The following is a 17,670-nucleotide window of genomic DNA, read 5'->3' as shown; positions in this document are numbered from 1 at the left end:
AGCATTAGCCGGGGAGCCCAGAGACATGACTTTGGTTAGAGCCCTGAGAGAACGCTATAAGAAAGTGACTAAATTACGTACAGAGGAGAAAGTGAAGGCACGGTGGGACTCTCTTGCACGCGCCGCTGCACTTAAAGATGTAACTGGGTTTTGAGGTAATGTAAAAGCAATGAGGACCATGGGATTAAACATCACTCCCATGAATTGTAACATAGCTAGCAAGTCATGGGAGGAGCATTTCTCAAGAATATACACAGCCCCAATAATGACTGTTGATAGCTACTGCCCAGTTGACAAGGTTGCTATTTCTATAAGCGAAGTTGAAGATGCCATACATCAAAGCGCAGGGAATAAAGCGCCGGGCTCAGATGGATTATCCATTGATCTTATTAAATCTGAACCAGACTTCTGTTCCCATTTATTATGCAATGTTTTTAATAAACCTAATCAATATTACAGTCCCAAAAACCTGGTCAACTTGTATTATTGTGCCCATTTTTAAGAAGGGCGATAGACTGGACCCTAGTTGCTATCGCCCTATATCTTTGATAGATAACACTGTGAAGATTTTGGGCAGGATTGTTTTTAATAAGATCTGGGATTGGGCAGAAGAGAATCACATTTTAAATTGTAGTCAGTTGGGGTTAAGGAGTAATGTGGGAACTTTAGAACAGTGTTTGAACCTAAACCTAATATTGTGCAAATATACCATCGCTAAAAAAGTCCCACTATATTTGGGTTTTATGGACTTAACTTCAGCCTTTGATTTTGTTAACCGATCACGACTATGGGAGATTCTTTTAAATTATGGGTTGGAGGAAGCACTTGTTCACTTTTTGGCCAATTTGCACAGGGACCTAAAGGCACGGGTAAGGATAAATAATGAAGGAGAGGTCTCCGGGGATATTTTAATTGGTAGGGGGGATAGGCAAGGGTGTGTCCTAGCCCCCCTACTTTTTATTCTTTACATAAATGAATTAAATAATTCCCTGTCTAAATTGACATATGACGTACCAAAAATTAATGACAACCTGCTTTCCGTACTTTTATATGCGGATGATGCGGTCCTGATGGGTCGCACACCAAAAGCACTTCACGTTTTAATTTCGGGTTTTGTATCTTTTATGGCTGATTTGGACCTGTGTACTAATTTAAAAAAATCATATATAATGTCCTGTGGGCCTACGAAACATCGTATTAATCATATAGTGTCAGGAAATGATTTGCTTAAAAGCACTAGCACTTTCCCTTACTTTGGTTTAGTTTTTTTCAGATTCTGGTTCGTGGCAAGCACATGTGGTCCATGGTAAAAATAAACTTGGTAAGGCGGTTAACTCCATTATCAGCCTGCGACAGCCTAAGCAGGCAGAGGTGCTGACACCGCTACTACAGATTTATAAAACCCAATGCGTACCAACGGCGACTTATGGTGCAGAAGTGTGGGGGTACAAAAATTGTAGCGGGATTCAGATTGAGGAAAATAGATTTTGCAGAAAGGTATTAGGGGCACAAATCTCATCACCAAATTATATATGCCATAAAGAACTAAATTTACACTATGTGGAGGATTTTATTAAATCTCGGCCTGCACTATTTTGGCTAAAGATATGGCAAAATCTGGCTGCAATTTTTAACACAAGAGATAATTAAAGATTGTCCTAAATGTGACAGGGGAGGCTACATACCTTGGCTTGGAGCAGTAAAAAAAAGCCTAGCCAGTGTGAAGCTGGAGCATACTTTCATCTATCCCCTACCTACAGACGGTATGAATCTAAAAACTGTGAGAGGGGCATTGTATGATTTATACCGCAAGGAAAGAGGATATATCGAATTCCGTAAACCATCTATTACTAGGTATATCCCTATTTTAGTGTCGTCAGGTAATAAACACAACATGCCACAGGAATACCTCATGAAAAACATTGGGAGATGGAATAGGAGTTTGCTCTTTTGTCTCAGGGACGGCAGCATAAAATATTCACTTTGTTTTCCGGTTGGTTTTAATAACAATTTAAAAAATGTGTGCTGTCCGTGTGGCATTGGTTGTAAACAGACACTGTTACACTTTTTATTCTTCTGTAAATTTTATGCCAAATATACTAAACAGTACCTAATTCCTTATTTCAAGGCGCATGCTATTATTGATTTTAATCTGGCATTTCCGAAATCTTGCAGCTAGGAAGTGATGATATGATTTTTCGAGTAAGCTTATTTTTGCAATCTGCGGTACGCTCGCGAGCCTCTGTGTATACACTGTAGAACATGCAAATTATTTATAAATTGCCTTTTTGCACATGTATTGACTGTTTAAAGAGGAGTTAGCGGATTTGTAAAGTGCCTCTTTGCACTGAGTCTAAAGTTTACATATATGCGAATTTGCACAATGTTATTGTCTGTTGTTGTACAATGCACTCATACTATTTCCTTGCACCTTATTGCTACCTTTGCACATTTGATTCATATTATTAACGATGTTTGACTTGACAAATCCAACCCTATTTTATTATTTTTAATTCTACATGTTTTAATGTTGATATGTACATTTATGACCTATTGGTTGTGATGATTTGTACTTTTATGGATATTTTATATCCAAATAAAGACCATTTGACTTGACTTGAACTCTCTTTTTTCAAAGATTGCCTCCTCTTACCCTTTTAAAACATTTTTTATGACGAAAATAGAATTCATAAAAAACACAATCATAGCCATAGATTTATAACAACACTACAACTCCATGTCTCAGACCCTTTCCCATTTTCATGACGGGTGTGATAGGGCTATAAAGCCATTTCCTGTCCTATTACTTCCTGTGATGTCACTTCCTTTTGTCAGAGGGTGGAACTCCATTGAACTAATTGGGCTGTGTCTCCAGAAAGGGATCTCCACAACACATGCTAATAATATTAGCTGTTGGCTGGTGGGGTCTCAGGAAAAGATATCTAACATGGGGAATCTGAGACAACGCAAAGACTGCTTAATTGTGATGGTAATTAAATTGATGCAAAGTTAAACATTGCTGTCACCGCGATGTGAATCTGGTTGATTAGTTGCTTGAAGACAATTCCATCTTCAATGTTACTTGGGTCTATGATGAGATATCTATTGTCTATTGTATATCATGACTAAATAAAAAAAATCTCTCCCATGTGCCTCCCCCCAAAATAAACAGTTTTGCTACATTTCAAAACAAACTGATAAAGAAAACACAGTCCAGACAGGCATTTACGAGCGTTGGGGCATTCACAAAGGCATTCAGAAGTATGTGCTCTCGAGCACTATTAGCACTACTTTACGTATTCTTAAATGTGATTCACAAAGGTACACGCGTACATCTACGCCTGTGTTAATCCATGTCTTATATGCAGAGTTCTCCACGAAGAGTGCATATAACTCCATATATGTCGTTCCAGCCTACATTTTAGCGGTAACTTAAGAACGGGAGTTGCAGCGTGGAGTGCATGTAAAATGTGGAATGTGTGCTAGAAAGTGGGAGGAGTCAAGAGAAAATTGTGAAGGGACACAGGGAGAGACAAACAAATACAAAAGCATGCCCATGAAAGGGCACCCGCCTGCAAGGGATTTCAGGGGGGGGGGCATGGAACCCATTTTACCTCCTCCAGGTGGCGCACTGTCAGTGCACCTCCTGACAGCTTCTTTGCCTTTGTGCCCGCGTCTATCATACGGTACGATCACAGAGGCAAAGGGGTTCCCTCATTTGCATGGGCCAGCCCCCATACAAACGAGGGAACGCCCTCTGATGATAGCACTGGCGCTTTATGTGTGCCAGCGCTATCTGTATTACAGAAGAGGATGCACAAGCGTCTGCGGCCCCTTCTATAATATCAAAGTGCTCCAGGGGCACACAAAGCGGGCACAGTCGCCCATTGCGCCCCTGGGGACTTCTCTAATATGGCCCCTGGAGTTAATGAACTGCATTTATAGAGAGATTTGTCTAGGGAAATTTTCAACTGTACATTTATCTTTGTGAATAGTTCCAGTGTTGTTTGACAAAGTTTTGCATGTTGCTACGATCAATATTAATCCACTAGTTTTACACTGATTGAATCAGGACTCATAATGATCTAATTGTTAGCGAAGTCAGAGAACTTTACGTACTCTTTCCATTTTTGTCATGCAGCCTTTGAAACAGGCCTTCTTCATTGAGAGTCCCACAAAGCAGTGGAGAGGCGAATTCAGCAAGATGAACCAGCAAGAGCAGCCGCCATCTTCAAGAACTGTACCCCCATACCTGAAGATCTTCCGCAAGGGCCAACCGCTAGCTCTGGGGGTGAGTACTGACTCAAGCCAAGTGTCCATCCTGAGAGTTCTTACAAAAGACACTCCTCTGGAGCTAGATCCATGAATCGTTGGTATTTGATTCAGGTGTATGTGTGTCGGCAACGATTCACAATGACTGGAGGTCTTCACCAGGGTGGAGTGTGGTGCAGGTAGACGTGTCTAAGTATTGAGTGTAAGAATGACTCTGGGAGCCTCCTTTGATGTTTGAACTGGATTTTGGATTATGGGTTGCACTTCCAGTATTTTCAACGGACGTGGTTACCACCAGGCATTGGAAGATGTTCTTTGGTGAAGACAGGCCAGTAATGAAGATGCTATTTGTATTTTGCGTGTGGTAAATATTTTTATGCATGTTATTCCTCATTTCAAACTGTGACATGCAGAATTAGGTTGTTTATAAAGAGACAAGGGGACTCTGTAAGTCAAAGGGACTTAGGGTATGCATAACATTACAAAAGGCATTGATCCCTTCATAAAGGTAATAGACAATAAGACAAAGAATTACAACAATATCTAAGTTAACTTTCTCTAAGTGCAGAATCCTTTTATTTATTTCAGCAATAATCCAAAATCATAAGAAAAAAGGCTGGAAATCAACTGATTTCCTGACCTCAGGCATTTACACACATAGTTATTCAACAACAAATGCAAATTCAGCCAGTCACAATAGAGAGAGCATCTTATGCTCCTATGAAACATACTAGAGCCAAGGCACACTCTATGCTTAGTGTATTCCAATTCCTTCCACTCGAGGTTTGTTAAACTTTGATTCAGGCACTAGTGAATAGCTGCCTAGACTACTGCCACAAATGAAGCCTTATTGAATAAACTGCAAGTGGTTTAGAACACTGCAGCCCGCCTGGTACAGAATATGACATTGAGAACTACTGCATCGCCTCTTTTGCAACAGCTACCCTGGCAACCCATTAGACAGAGAATTAAGTTTAAGGTTTGCTGTATCGTATATAAGATGCTAAACGACAAAGGACCCAGTTACTTAACAGAAAAACATCTCCATTATCAGCCAAGTAGATCCTTACGGTCAGAGGAAAAATCCCTCCTTATTATCCCTTGTTTTAAGAAGTCCCACTCTGGGGGCACATCTTTTTCCCATCTAGCTCCCCTATATTGGAATCACATGCCTCTTTGCCTACGTAAATGTAATGATTTCTCTACTTTTAGGAAACTTCTGTAAACCGAACTGTTCCACAAATGTAAACCTGGGTTGTCGCTCTTTAGCGCGGAGATACCCCTTTGGGGGTGATTAATGCGCTTTACAAACTACTCATTCCGTCCCACTAGCCTGGTCTGATCATTTTGCTGTGCCGTTTGACCTGTATGTTCAGGCGGCAGTAGTCCCTATTTCTGTTCCTAGTAAGCAGGATATGGGAAGGAATTTCAACCCAATAAATAATGAAGAACTCTCTCCCTTCCTGAATAAGCTGGAGCTCGCTGCTCAGCCGGACGCTAATTCGGCTGCCCAGGAGCTCTCTCGCACCTTAATAGGAGCAATGGACATCCTTGCCCCTCCTAAGAGGCATTATTCAGCGAAGAAAAGTCCATTGGGTTCCTGGTTCTCAGGCAGACTTAGAATGCTGAGACAAGGATGTCAAAAACAGGAGAGGTTATGGCGGGTCCACCTAGAGCCTAGCGAGAAAGAGCGGCATAAGCAATGTTTAAAAGAATATAAATTAGCCATTATGGAGGAAAAAAGAGCTTATTATTCTAAGGTCATTGTTTCCCTCAAATCCTCCAGAGATCTTATTAGGATCATTGATTCCTTAACATCTCCTCAGGTAGTAGACCCCATAGAGGGATCCCAGGATTTTTGTGATAAAATATACGCCTTTTTTCATTCCAAAATTTCTATCACCCTTTCCTCTACTATGATAGGAGACAGTCTGCCTGGTGAGCAGTCTTCTTACTTTTCCTCTGTTGTCACCTGAGATTGTGGACCGGCTTCTAGACAACGTCAACTCGGGTTCCCCACTGGACCCGTGTCCGCTTAAGGTGCTGAACACCTGTCGGGAAGTGGTCATTCCTCCCCTCATGGAGGTTATGAATTCTGCCATCTCAGAGGGAATTTATCCTTCCCTATGGAAGACGGCGGTCATAAAACCGCTTCTGAAGAAACCTGCTTTGGACCCAGGTGTTCTGAAAAAACGTTCTGCCCATTTCCCTGCTACCCGCCCCTGCAAAGATGTTGGGAGCCTATATCAACCTCCACCTCAGCACCTATCTTAAGGACCATCTCCTTTTGGATAGATCGCAACATGGTTTCAGGAGATACCATAGTACGGAGACTGCCCTTACGGCAGTTACTAATAACATTCGTACTCAGGGTGATAATGGCTGTACTACTCTCCTGGTCCTGTTGTATCTTACAGTGACCTTTGACACTTTGTCTCCCCTCATACTGGTGTCTCGCCTTAGAGAGATAGGTCTCGGGGGCCCTGCTTTGAGTCTTCTTGCCTCCTTCCTTTATGTAAGAGAACAGAGAGTGAAGTGGAGCCAGTTCCTCTCTGCTCCTAAACCCTTGAATTGTGGGGTTCCATCAGGGCTCTTCATTGAGCCCTACACTTTTTAACATCTATGTGGCCCCCCTTGCAAGGGTGGTGAGATAATTCGGGTTGGAGGTGTTGTCTTATGCAGATGACACCTAAATAATGGTCTCTCTCACACATTCAGTAAAGGATTGTGCTCAAAATTTTAGGAGCTGTATGGAGGCTGTTTCTCAATGGATGGTGGAGACAAAACCGAGGTACTGATTTTTGGGAGTAACCAGGAAATTTGGTCTAGTGAGTGGTGGCTGCCCTCGCTTGGGGAATGCCTCTGTCCAGTCCTTCATGGGAAGAACCTGGGGGTGATAATGGACACTGCTCTCTCCTTTGATCTTCAAGTAAACAGGACTGTCTCCACTTCTTTCAGGATCATTAGGACCCTCAGAAAGATTTCCCACTAAATCTCCCCAGACTCTCAGAAGCAGGCCATTCTGGCCTTAGTATCCTCTAGGCTGGACTATTGTAATGCCCTCTATATGGGTATTAACAAGAGACTCATCCATCGACTCCAAATGGTCCAGAATGCCACTGCGAGGATGGTGTTGAATCTTTCTAGATACAGCTTAGCCTCGGCTGCACTTAAGAGCTTGCATTGGCTTCCGATGAACCGTAGGATCTCGTTTAAGATCCTGTGTCTGACTCATGAAGCCTTCTATGACGCTGGTCCGGAGGGCATCAAGTCACTTGTTCATCATTATACTCCCAGCAGATCTCTTCGATCCTCAAACAAAAATCTCCTTGCTGTCCCTAGGTTTTTGAAGGCTAAATGGGGTGGCAGAGCCTTTACCACTGCGACACCTAAGTTGTGGAATTCCCTCCCTTTAGAGCTCTCAGGGCAGACTTCTCTTCTTCCGTATCGCAAGGCCTTAAAAACCTGTTTTTTTCTGAGACATATCTATAAGTTTGCGCCTACTGTTCCTGTGTTGGCTGTATCGTTCTAGCGCCTTGATGCCCTTGGGCTAAGTTCACGCTTTATAAGAGCACTTTCATTCATTCATTCATTCATTCATTCATTCATTCAGGGGTGTCTTGGCACTAGCTTTAAGGCAGAGCAGAAGAGCAAGAAGTAAAGCCAAAAAGGCTAAATAATGGAGGCCTACGCTTCATCTCGGTGACCTTACTGGGTGACGTTTACTGGATCTCAAGAACCTACTAGTGACGCTTTCACCCCTCATATTTCTTGCCCTGACTAAGTTAATTTCATGAGCGAAACGCGTTGGCTGATGTATGTTTCTATGCATTTGGATTTGTCTAAATAAAGATGGTATCTACGAAGAAACTGATCTAGCTTCATTATAAACGTTATAGTACCCTGGGAGTGTACCGCTCCATTGTTCTTACAATAGTGTTAAATAACCAAGTTTTCAGAGCTTTCCTGAATGCTAATGAGTTGGAGGTCTCCTTAGTATGCAGCAGTGGCATTTTCCAAGTCTTTGCGGCTCCCAGCACAAAGCTTCTACCTCCCCAGGCAGCCCTCTTGAATTTTGGAACATTTGCAAGTTTGGCAAAGGCTGAGCCTAATTGTGTTCTTTGACAACAAACTCATCCTCATACAAAGTAGTTCCCTCCAATGCCAGTGGATATGGCAATGTCTTCTTTTTCAGACCAAAAAACTATTTAACTTTTAGAAAATATTTTTAAAATATTTGTTAGGGACAGCAGTTCTCCCAAACAGGTTTTTGCAAAAGCCATGATGAAATACAATAAGCATTCTCAAGGCCAAACGTCTGTCAGCAAGCACCAGACCAGTTGGTTTTGTCAGTGCTTTAAAGCTGATATTTAAATATCTGCTGATTTGGGTAGAGCGATAGCTGTGGCGATGGCCCTTTTTGCAGAGGACACTCGCAGCCAGGGCTGTTATTTCATCAGTCTTCTGGGGCATGTCTGATTGACATAGTCATAGGTCATCCTTACATTCCTGTGGATAAGTCCGCCTGAATTGGTTTCCCACCAAGCTGCACTGTAGTGCAGCTTGGTGGGAAACGTCGTTTACAACGCGGTGGTTACATCGCGATGCCATTACATCGCGGTTTTTAGAACGCAAGTCGTTACAACAACTTGCGCTGGATGGCGCTCTAGGACAAGGATTAGTATCATTTACTATCCAACACCTTCCCTGATGTATGTAGACTGGAGTTGGAATAGTAAATTATACAACTCCTAATTCCAGCGCCCTCCAACGCAAGTCGTTTTAACGACTTGCGCTGTAAAAGACGCAATGTAATGTACCGCAATGTAAATGTATGCATTGTAACGTCATACATACCAGCTTGGTTGGTCACTATCACTAAGTTAACCGACATGGCCACTGTCGTGAAAGTGCTAACATACTTTTGTGGCATGGGATGATTTATCTTGAAGAAAAGTAGTTGTCCTTAAAGGATAGGCCAGAGACACCTGTTTTAGCTGAAGCTGCCCGTTCTATAGGGATGCCTTCAATCATTTATGCGCTAGGTGACATGCACTTTCCGAACCCTATCATCAAGGTCTTTTTCTTTACCTTCAGATGGTGCTGATGATGTCCGGTGTCACAATTGTGGTCCTTGGATCTCTCCTGCTTTCTATTTATATCGAATACGTCAGCATCACAGCACATACAAAGACCCCCACCTGGGTAGGAACCTTGGTGAGTAGATAAAATAATTAAATAATTAAAAATAATATTAAATTAGTTGACATCATAACACACCCAGATATTTCAAAGGGTTCAGATTCAACACTGTGCTGGTTTGTGTAATGAATGTGGGCTTTAATATGCGCCCTGTGCGGTGTAAGGTGAGGAAAGCACATCCCAAACAGATCAGAGGGCCCACTGTGCCTAAATGTGAGCAGGAAGTTAAGGTCAAATATTGGGGAAATGTTTCAAGTAATGGTGGGTGAACGTTAAGTTTGGCTTCCAAAGCTTTGCAACTCATTAATCTTTGCTCTGTTCAAAGTTTGCCACATTTGTCAATGTCACAAAACAGTGACACCAGGTAAATTGCTCAAAACTTTCTCGTGGAAGAATTGTCCCGCACAAAGGGGGGAACATTGCTAAAATGTTTTTCTGCTGATATTTTCCTTCAAAAATCTGCCTTTTGCTTGTTTTTTTCCCACAAACTAAAATAAAAATATTTTCAACTTTTGCAAAGTTCTCATCCCTTGCCAAGGTTGAAAAAAAAATAACCAAGTTTGCAAGTGAAATCAATTGCAACTTTGCTCTCCCTCTGTTTCAAGCTGTCTGCATAAATGAATCATGTGGCTATATGTTGATAAATAAATTGAAACTTTGAAGGATTAAGGGATCAAGAACACTGTTCTATGGGTCATGCAGGGTAGTGTGCAGCTTTAAGGTTGTTTATATCATGTATTAGTCAATATTTGTCAAAGTCTAATGAACCTTACTGAAAATCTTTCTTATGCCTCCCTCGAACAGTTTATCATCTCGGGATCCATGGCTGCCGCTGCACAGCACAAGGGGCCTCGTGGCAATGTAAGCTTACTTCGGATGCTACTCTACGTACAGCTGAGACGCTGCGCCACTCCGCGGTGCCTATCTCTTCTCCCATTCCGCCTCCACCTCAAGCTGATAATCAGCATCACTGCCACGTCTTTCTCCACCCCTGGTGGATCAACACTGAAAGACTTAGGTTTGAGATCCATCGATAGGTGGGAGATGTTGCCTCACTTCCCAGACTTACTCTTACCTACCCTTGAGACATACTGCAAAGCTTCTCAGTCGTACTCTCCGTACCAGTTGAGACACTGCATCACTTCCCAGACTTACTCTTACCTAACCTTGACAGGCATCGTATCACTTCCCAGACTTACTCTTACTTAACCTTGACAGGCACTGTATCACTTTCCAGCCTTACTCTTACCTAACCTTGACAGGCACTGCATCACTTCCCAGACTTACTCTTACCTAACCTTGACAGGCATCGTATCACTTCCCAGACTTACTCTTACTTAACCTTGACAGGCACTGTATCACTTTCCAGCCTTACTCTTACCTAACCTTGACAGGCACTGCATCACTTCCCAGACTTACTCTTACCTAACCTTGACAGGCACTGTATCACTTCCCAGACTTACTCTTACCTAACCTTGACAGGCACTGTATCACTTCCCAGACTTACTCTTACCTAACCTTGACAGGCACTGTATCACTTCCCAGACTTACTCTTACCTAACCTTGACAGGCACTGTATCACTTCCCAGACTTACTCTTACCTAACCTTTACAGGCACTGCATCACTTCCCAGACTTACTCTTACCTAACCTTGACAGGCACCGTATCACTTCCCAGACTTACTCTTACCTAACCTTTACAGGCACTGCATCACTTCCCAGACTTACTTTTACCTAACCTTGACAGGCACTGTATCACTTCCCAGACTTACTCTTACCTAACCTTGACAGGCACTGTATCACTTCCCAGACTTACTCTTACCTAACCTTGACAGGCACTGTATCACTTCCCAGACTTACTCTTACCTAACCTTGACAGGCACTGTATCGCTTCCCAGACTTACTCTTACTTAACCTTGACAGGCACTGTATCACTTCCCAGACTTACTCTTACTTAACCTTGACAGGCACTCTATCACTTCCCAGACTTACTCTTCCCTAACCTTGACAGGCACTGTATCACTTCCCAGACTTACTCTTACCTAACCTTTACAGGCACTGCATCACTTCCCAGACTTACTCTTACCTAACCTTGACAGGCACTGTATCACTTCCCAGACTTACTCTTACCTAACCTTGACAGGCACTGTATCACTTCCCAGACTTACTCTTACCTAACCTTGACAGGCACTGTATCGCTTCCCAGACTTACTCTTACCTAACCTTTACAGGCACTGCATCACTTCCCAGACTTACTCTTACCTAACCTTGACAGGCACTGTATCACTTCCCAGACTTACTCTTACCTAACCTTGACAGGCACTGTATCACTTCCCAGACTTAATCTTACCTAACCTTTACAGGCACTGCATCACTTCCCAGACTTACTCTTACCTAACCTTGACAGGCACTCTATCACTTCCCAGTGTCAATCTCACCCCGCTTTGAAGGCCAACAACACAACCCAATCCCATCACCTCAAGCTGATAGTCTGCATCACTTCCACATTGTTTTCTGCCTCTGGCCGAGCAACCCTGAAAGACTTAAATTTCAAATACTCGTTCCCGTTTTGCTCATACTTATCCTTGAGAGACACTGCATCCCTTATTAGGCTTACTCTTACCTGTCCTTCAGATACACCACACCACTATCCATTCTTATGCTTACCTACCCAAGAGACACTGCATCACTATCCACTCTTACTCTTACCTACCCTTAAGAGATGCTGCATCGCTTCCTAGCCGTACACTAATTTCCAAACGGGAGACACTGCATGACTGCATCTCCCATCATCAATCTGCACAGGAAGTGACATCATTGATTTTCTACCAAAACTCTCTTTAAAAAAAGAAGCCAAGCAAGAGGACTTCATTTCCCATCATTCATCTACACAGGAAGTGGCATCACTGGATCTCCCAGTATCCATCTGCACAGGAAGTAACATCACTGGTTTCACGCTAAAAAAGCTCTCTATAAATGTAGAAGCCAAGCAAGGGGACTTAATTTCCCATTATCCATCCGCACAGGAAGTGACATCACTTGTGTCCCACCCACCACACTGCTGTCCTCCCAAGACCTATTTAATGGCAGCTACAGTGTGAAAGCACTGGGATCGTGCTGCTGGTATGCCAAAGGCAAGCCCATCTGCACTGGTCTGTGCCTGGACAGCACCCAGTGCTAGAAACTCTCGTTCTCCCACTACCCACTGATATCCTGCTGCGATCCTCCATGCTCTTAACTCCAACTGCTGCCATACTGCCCCCCTATAACATAGAAGAAGCCTTCACTTGTGCCTCCTGCAAGTTCTCATGTACTCGCCCACTTCCTACACACACAGGTCACACGCCAACAGCGGTTGAGATAAGACGCTCTGTGAGGACTTGTGCGATTGGCTCTACGGTTGAGTGCTAGTCCACGGAGAGGACTGACAGATGGAGTTTGTCTCATGCGTGACATAAAGAAGAGAGCTGGTATGAAGAACTGTGGCTCACTTATGTCCCTGTACAAGAAAAATGCCTGAAATTGTTATGACAATGAAACATGTCGGCTTAGTATGAAGCGGTATGCATGATAGGAAACCGATTTTAATTTGAATAAGAGCACAGTGAATAATAAAGTTGGCATCGAGGAAAGTGCAACTTATTTCAATTTTAGTTTCACATGGTCGCATTTGTGAGATGTGATTTATCTACTTCACTTTCTTCTCAGCACCATTTTGTTTTGGACACTACACTTATTATTTTTTAAGGCAAGATGACTACCAATGATGAAAAAAGTGGGCATAGCTGGTGAGTACCAACCAGTGAGCTCTATTGGTGGTGCGCATGTGAGGTGTCATCGTGCCTTTTCACCATTTTTTTATTGTGATGTTCAATTCTATGCACCTTTCACATTAACACTCCGGTACGCTGGTCAGGGGAAAAATAGCATGGTGACTGCCATTTGTGAAAACTAGTTTCATTTAAAAGTTGAAGGCAATAAAACAGGTTACTACCTCGTAATAGAAAAGAGAGGCGTACATGGGAAATAAATGCAGTGATTCCCTACCACCGCTCATATGTTTGGCCTCAAGTGAGGTGCCATCATCAAAGATTTTACCACTCCTCCTGCTGTCTCCAGCGACATCATCCCTTCACAAGACCTTTGTGATAAGCTCTCTGACCTCTTCACTGACAAAATCAGCTCCATATATGGCAGCTTTGACCCTCAACCAGACCCTGTTACCATTGACACTCAACTTCCCATTATGGCCGATGAACGAACCCAGACTTTGTGGACTGTCCTCATTACTGTTGAAATCATAGCACCCGTGAAGATCATCCATTTGGGGTTTCATCTGACCACTGTCCACACCACGCCTTCACCAAAGGACACCGAATAATCAGTCAAGTACTAGCATCCATCCTCAATGCCTTCACTCAACTCAGCCTAAATCCCACACACCTGGAAAGATGCTAAAGTCAAACCCCTGTTCAAGAAACCATCCGTGGAACCAGCCACATTTTCCAACTACAGAACCATCTCCCTTCTACCACACCCAGCAAAGGTCTTTGGGAAACTAATCACCAATCAACTCTTACCTACCCCTGAGAGAGGCTTCATAACTTCCTGGTCCTACTCTTAACATCCCCTGAGATAATTTTTGGATGTGTACAGCACGGTTAATCACCCATGAGGGCCTCTAGGCACTGTCCATAGGCATGGGTAGATTAAGAGATTTGCCCAGAATCACAGGATGTTGAGCCGGCGCATAGACTCAAACATGAATCCCCATCTCCCAAGGATGCAGCGCTTGCTCACACACTGAATCAATTCTGAGCCTCACTATTACTTCCAACTGAGAGACACTACATCACTTCCCAGTCTTACTCTTAGTTCCAGCTGAGAGACACTACATCACTTTTGAGTCTTACTTTTCAATCCTATTAAAGCCTGTTGAGGGACACTGAATCACTTCCAGTCCTATCAATCCATTAAGGGGCACTGAATCAATTCCAGTCTTAACAATCCTATTAAGGGGCACTGAATCAATTCCAGTCTTAACAATCCTATTAAGGGGCACTGAATCAATTCCAGTCTTACTCTTATATACCATTTAGAGACACTTACACTTATTACTCCCAGCATTACCCTTTCCTCTTAAAAAACAGACACTGACTGCACCCCTCCCAGCCTTAATCCACCTTGACACGAAGAACAGAGCTTGACCAGAGGGACAGAGCCCTACTTCCCATTCATCGTCTGAGATACCGACTACATCTTTCACTTTCTACCTTTACTCCTAGGAAGCACCTCATTGCTTCCTGTTGCCGCTGTGAAGGAGTGCAGGAGTGAGGTAATGCATCACTTCAGTCTTTCACCTCTAACTTCAGTAATGAGGCAGTGCATGAGGACTGCACATTTACTTCCAGGAGTGAAGCAGTGCATTACTTCAGTATTCTACTCACTACAGTCAGCAGCAAGTTATGTCTTCACTTCAGTTTCCAGCTCCACCTTCAGGCGTGAGGCATGTCTTCACTTCAGTTTCCACCTCCATCTTCCGGAGTGAGGCATTTCTTCACTTCAGTTTCCACCTCCACCTTCAGGCATGAGGCATGTCTTCACTTCAGTTTCCACCACCGCCTTTAGGAGTGAGGCATGTCTTCACTTCAGTTTCCACCTCCAACTTCCGGATTGAGGCATGTAGTTTCCACCTCCACCTTCAGGAGTGAGGCATGTCTTCACTTCAGTTTCCACATCCACCTTCCGGAGTGAGGCATGTCTTCACTTCAGTTTCCACCTCCTCCTTCCGGAATGAGGCATTTCTTCACTTCAGTTTACACCTCCTCCTTCAGGCATGAGGCACGTCTTCACTTCAGTTTCCACCACTACCTTAAGGCGTGAGGCATGTCTACACTTCAGTTTCAACCTCCACCTTCAGGAGTGAGGCATGTGTTCACTACAGTTTCCACCTCCACTTTCCGGAGTGAGGCATGTAGTGTCAACCTCCACCTTCAGGAGTGAGGCATGTCTTCACTTCAGTTTCCACCTCCACCTTCAGGAGTGAGGCATGTCTTCACTGCAGTTTCCACCACCGCCTTTAGGAGTGAGGCATGTCTTCACTTCAGTTTCCACCTCCAACTTCCGGAGTGAGGCATGTCTTCACTTCAGTTTGCACCTCCACTTTCAGGCATGAGGCATTGCTTTAGTTTTCCACACCTACCTCCATGACTGAGGCAATGCACCTCTTCTCATTCTGAATCTCTTTGTTTCTGCAGGTGGTAAGCAGTTTGGTGATGAGTGTCTTCACCACCCTAGTAGCTGCGGGTGGGATCATTGTTTTCACTTTGGATGTGTTCAGCACCGCACAGGTTGGTTGTATCACTCCCGGCTTCTACTGCACGATGTACAAAGATGCTTTTATTGTAAGTACCACATTCTTGTTCCTATTCACTGTTTATGGATCTTTTCTTGTGAGAAAGGCAGCCTTGATTTGCATGTGGGTCAGAAACACTGTTAATAAATAAATAAATACATTCACTCTTTAAAATCTTCATTAAAATCCACCCTGCTTGGAACTCATTTTCATAGCCCAGGACCTGAAACTGCAAAGATTTGATTTTCGATTAAAAAAACAAACATCTGTAGGGTTCAAAGTGTGAAATGCCAATCCCTCCACCATGAATAATGTATGCTGACAACAGTCATTTACAAATAAATGCAGCGCTGCAAGTAATTTGTAGGGTGTATGACAGTCTGTATTCCAATGTTTGGTTCTGGGGCTTCTCTAACGATAGAGTGGATTTGGAGTATGGTGGCCATGTTGTGTCAAAAGAGAGTTGTTAGACTACGACACTCTGACTCTGACCATGCTCTCAGGAGTCCAGGGCCTTTTCCTATGTCTAGGGACTGGTTCTGCCCTCTTATACTCTGGTGTTGTATTGGCCCGTACAATGTGTGGGAGCAGGTGACGCAAGATGACAGGCACGCCAATGCTCTTAAACAGGTGAGGTGCACACTGCCTTGTGCATGCACAGTGCGTTTATCTGTAACACCGCTGATGACACATGTGAGAAAACCCAAGTGGGTCCAAACAACAGTGGTATGTCCAGTGGCTGCTCCTCAGTAATGGCGTGGGAGCTTCACCCCATCTCTCAGAGCCAGCAGATGAGAAATAAAATGATAATAAAGCAATTTTATTATAATTTTATTTATCACTGAATCACTGAGCCGATGCCAGTCTAGGTCAGGGCGGGGACATAGCAAGGAGGAAGAGTGGTGGGCATTGTAAGTGCGCATGTCTGTTCGCCGGAAGTCTTAGGGCGGCCGTACCGACATGTGCACTTTTATTTTTCCAACCCAGCTTTGTTGCACAGCCGGGTGGAGAAGAGGTACAGGCTCCCTGTGCCTCAGCAAGTGTCACACCAGAGCGCTCCGGTCAATCTAGGCGCTTCTCTCATGCTTAATAATAGCATGAGAGCAGCGTCTGTATTGGGTTGTGTAGCAGAGGAGCAACAAGGTGGCTGGCAGCTTCAGCAGTAGGTATTCTTAGTCCCCCACGCTGCCCCACTAATTTATATTGGAAGCAGCTGCCACTGGATTTGTCTATAAGTCACACCATTACACTCTGCCGGGGTGCTGTGTAACCTGCCCATCCCCCACCCTCCCCGCTGAGCATGTGATTATGGATCCTCATTGAATCTGGGGAAGTGCAACTATATGACCGTCCAGATCGGCGTACATGGTGGTCTAAGTGAGGGTTCAAAAGCACTACATTTATATGCCTGAGTGATTAGGTACAACCACATGTGCTCAGGTTATGTTGAAGCATTACCCCATCCCCCCAAAGGAAAATTTGGAAAAAACGAATGGGCAGATGGTGCTAATTCAAGCGAATTTGAGAGTGCAACAGGCTAATAAAACAAATGTGATACTGTAGTTATGACACCAATAAAATTACTTCATATGCTAATGTCTGTGAACGCTGCTTATTCAGTATAACCAGAGAACTGCTGTGCTAACTCACTAGCTGTTCAGAAGAGCACAGTGCAGCGGGGCCTCCTGCGATCTCCTTTCTCAAAGTTTACGCTAGAGGAGAGCACAGCTCGAGGCAATGGTGTCATCCCATCGACCAATTTCTTGAATTTTATTGTTTGCATTTGGAAGCCCTTGCTTTCATCAAAGCAGTTTATGCGCAGGCATGATAGTCAGTAACAGC

The 17,670-nt window shown here is 43.7% G+C and overlaps 1 protein-coding gene across 2 annotated transcripts in view; it reads left to right on the top strand.

Moving 5' to 3' along the window:
* The window catches only part of LOC144804996 (membrane-spanning 4-domains subfamily A member 4A-like), a 138,988-nt gene that overhangs the window by 70,138 nt on the left and 51,180 nt on the right, over positions 1-17,670 (top strand). For both annotated transcript variants that reach the window (XM_078671937.1, XM_078671936.1), the window contains exons 2-5: positions 4,142-4,291; positions 9,370-9,489; positions 10,279-10,335; positions 15,731-15,877. In XM_078671937.1, the coding sequence (XP_078528063.1) occupies positions 4,205-4,291; positions 9,370-9,489; positions 10,279-10,335; positions 15,731-15,877 (411 nt within the window). In that variant the 5' untranslated portion in view covers positions 4,142-4,204. The remainder of the gene's footprint in view (positions 1-4,141; positions 4,292-9,369; positions 9,490-10,278; positions 10,336-15,730; positions 15,878-17,670) is intronic.

This window comes from Lissotriton helveticus, chromosome 1_2 (genome assembly GCF_964261635.1).
Source record: "Lissotriton helveticus chromosome 1_2, aLisHel1.1, whole genome shotgun sequence".
Taxonomy (NCBI): domain Eukaryota; kingdom Metazoa; phylum Chordata; class Amphibia; order Caudata; family Salamandridae; genus Lissotriton; species Lissotriton helveticus.
The sequence above is the reverse complement of the archived record's forward strand: the minus strand, read 5'-3'. Positions and strand labels throughout refer to the sequence as shown.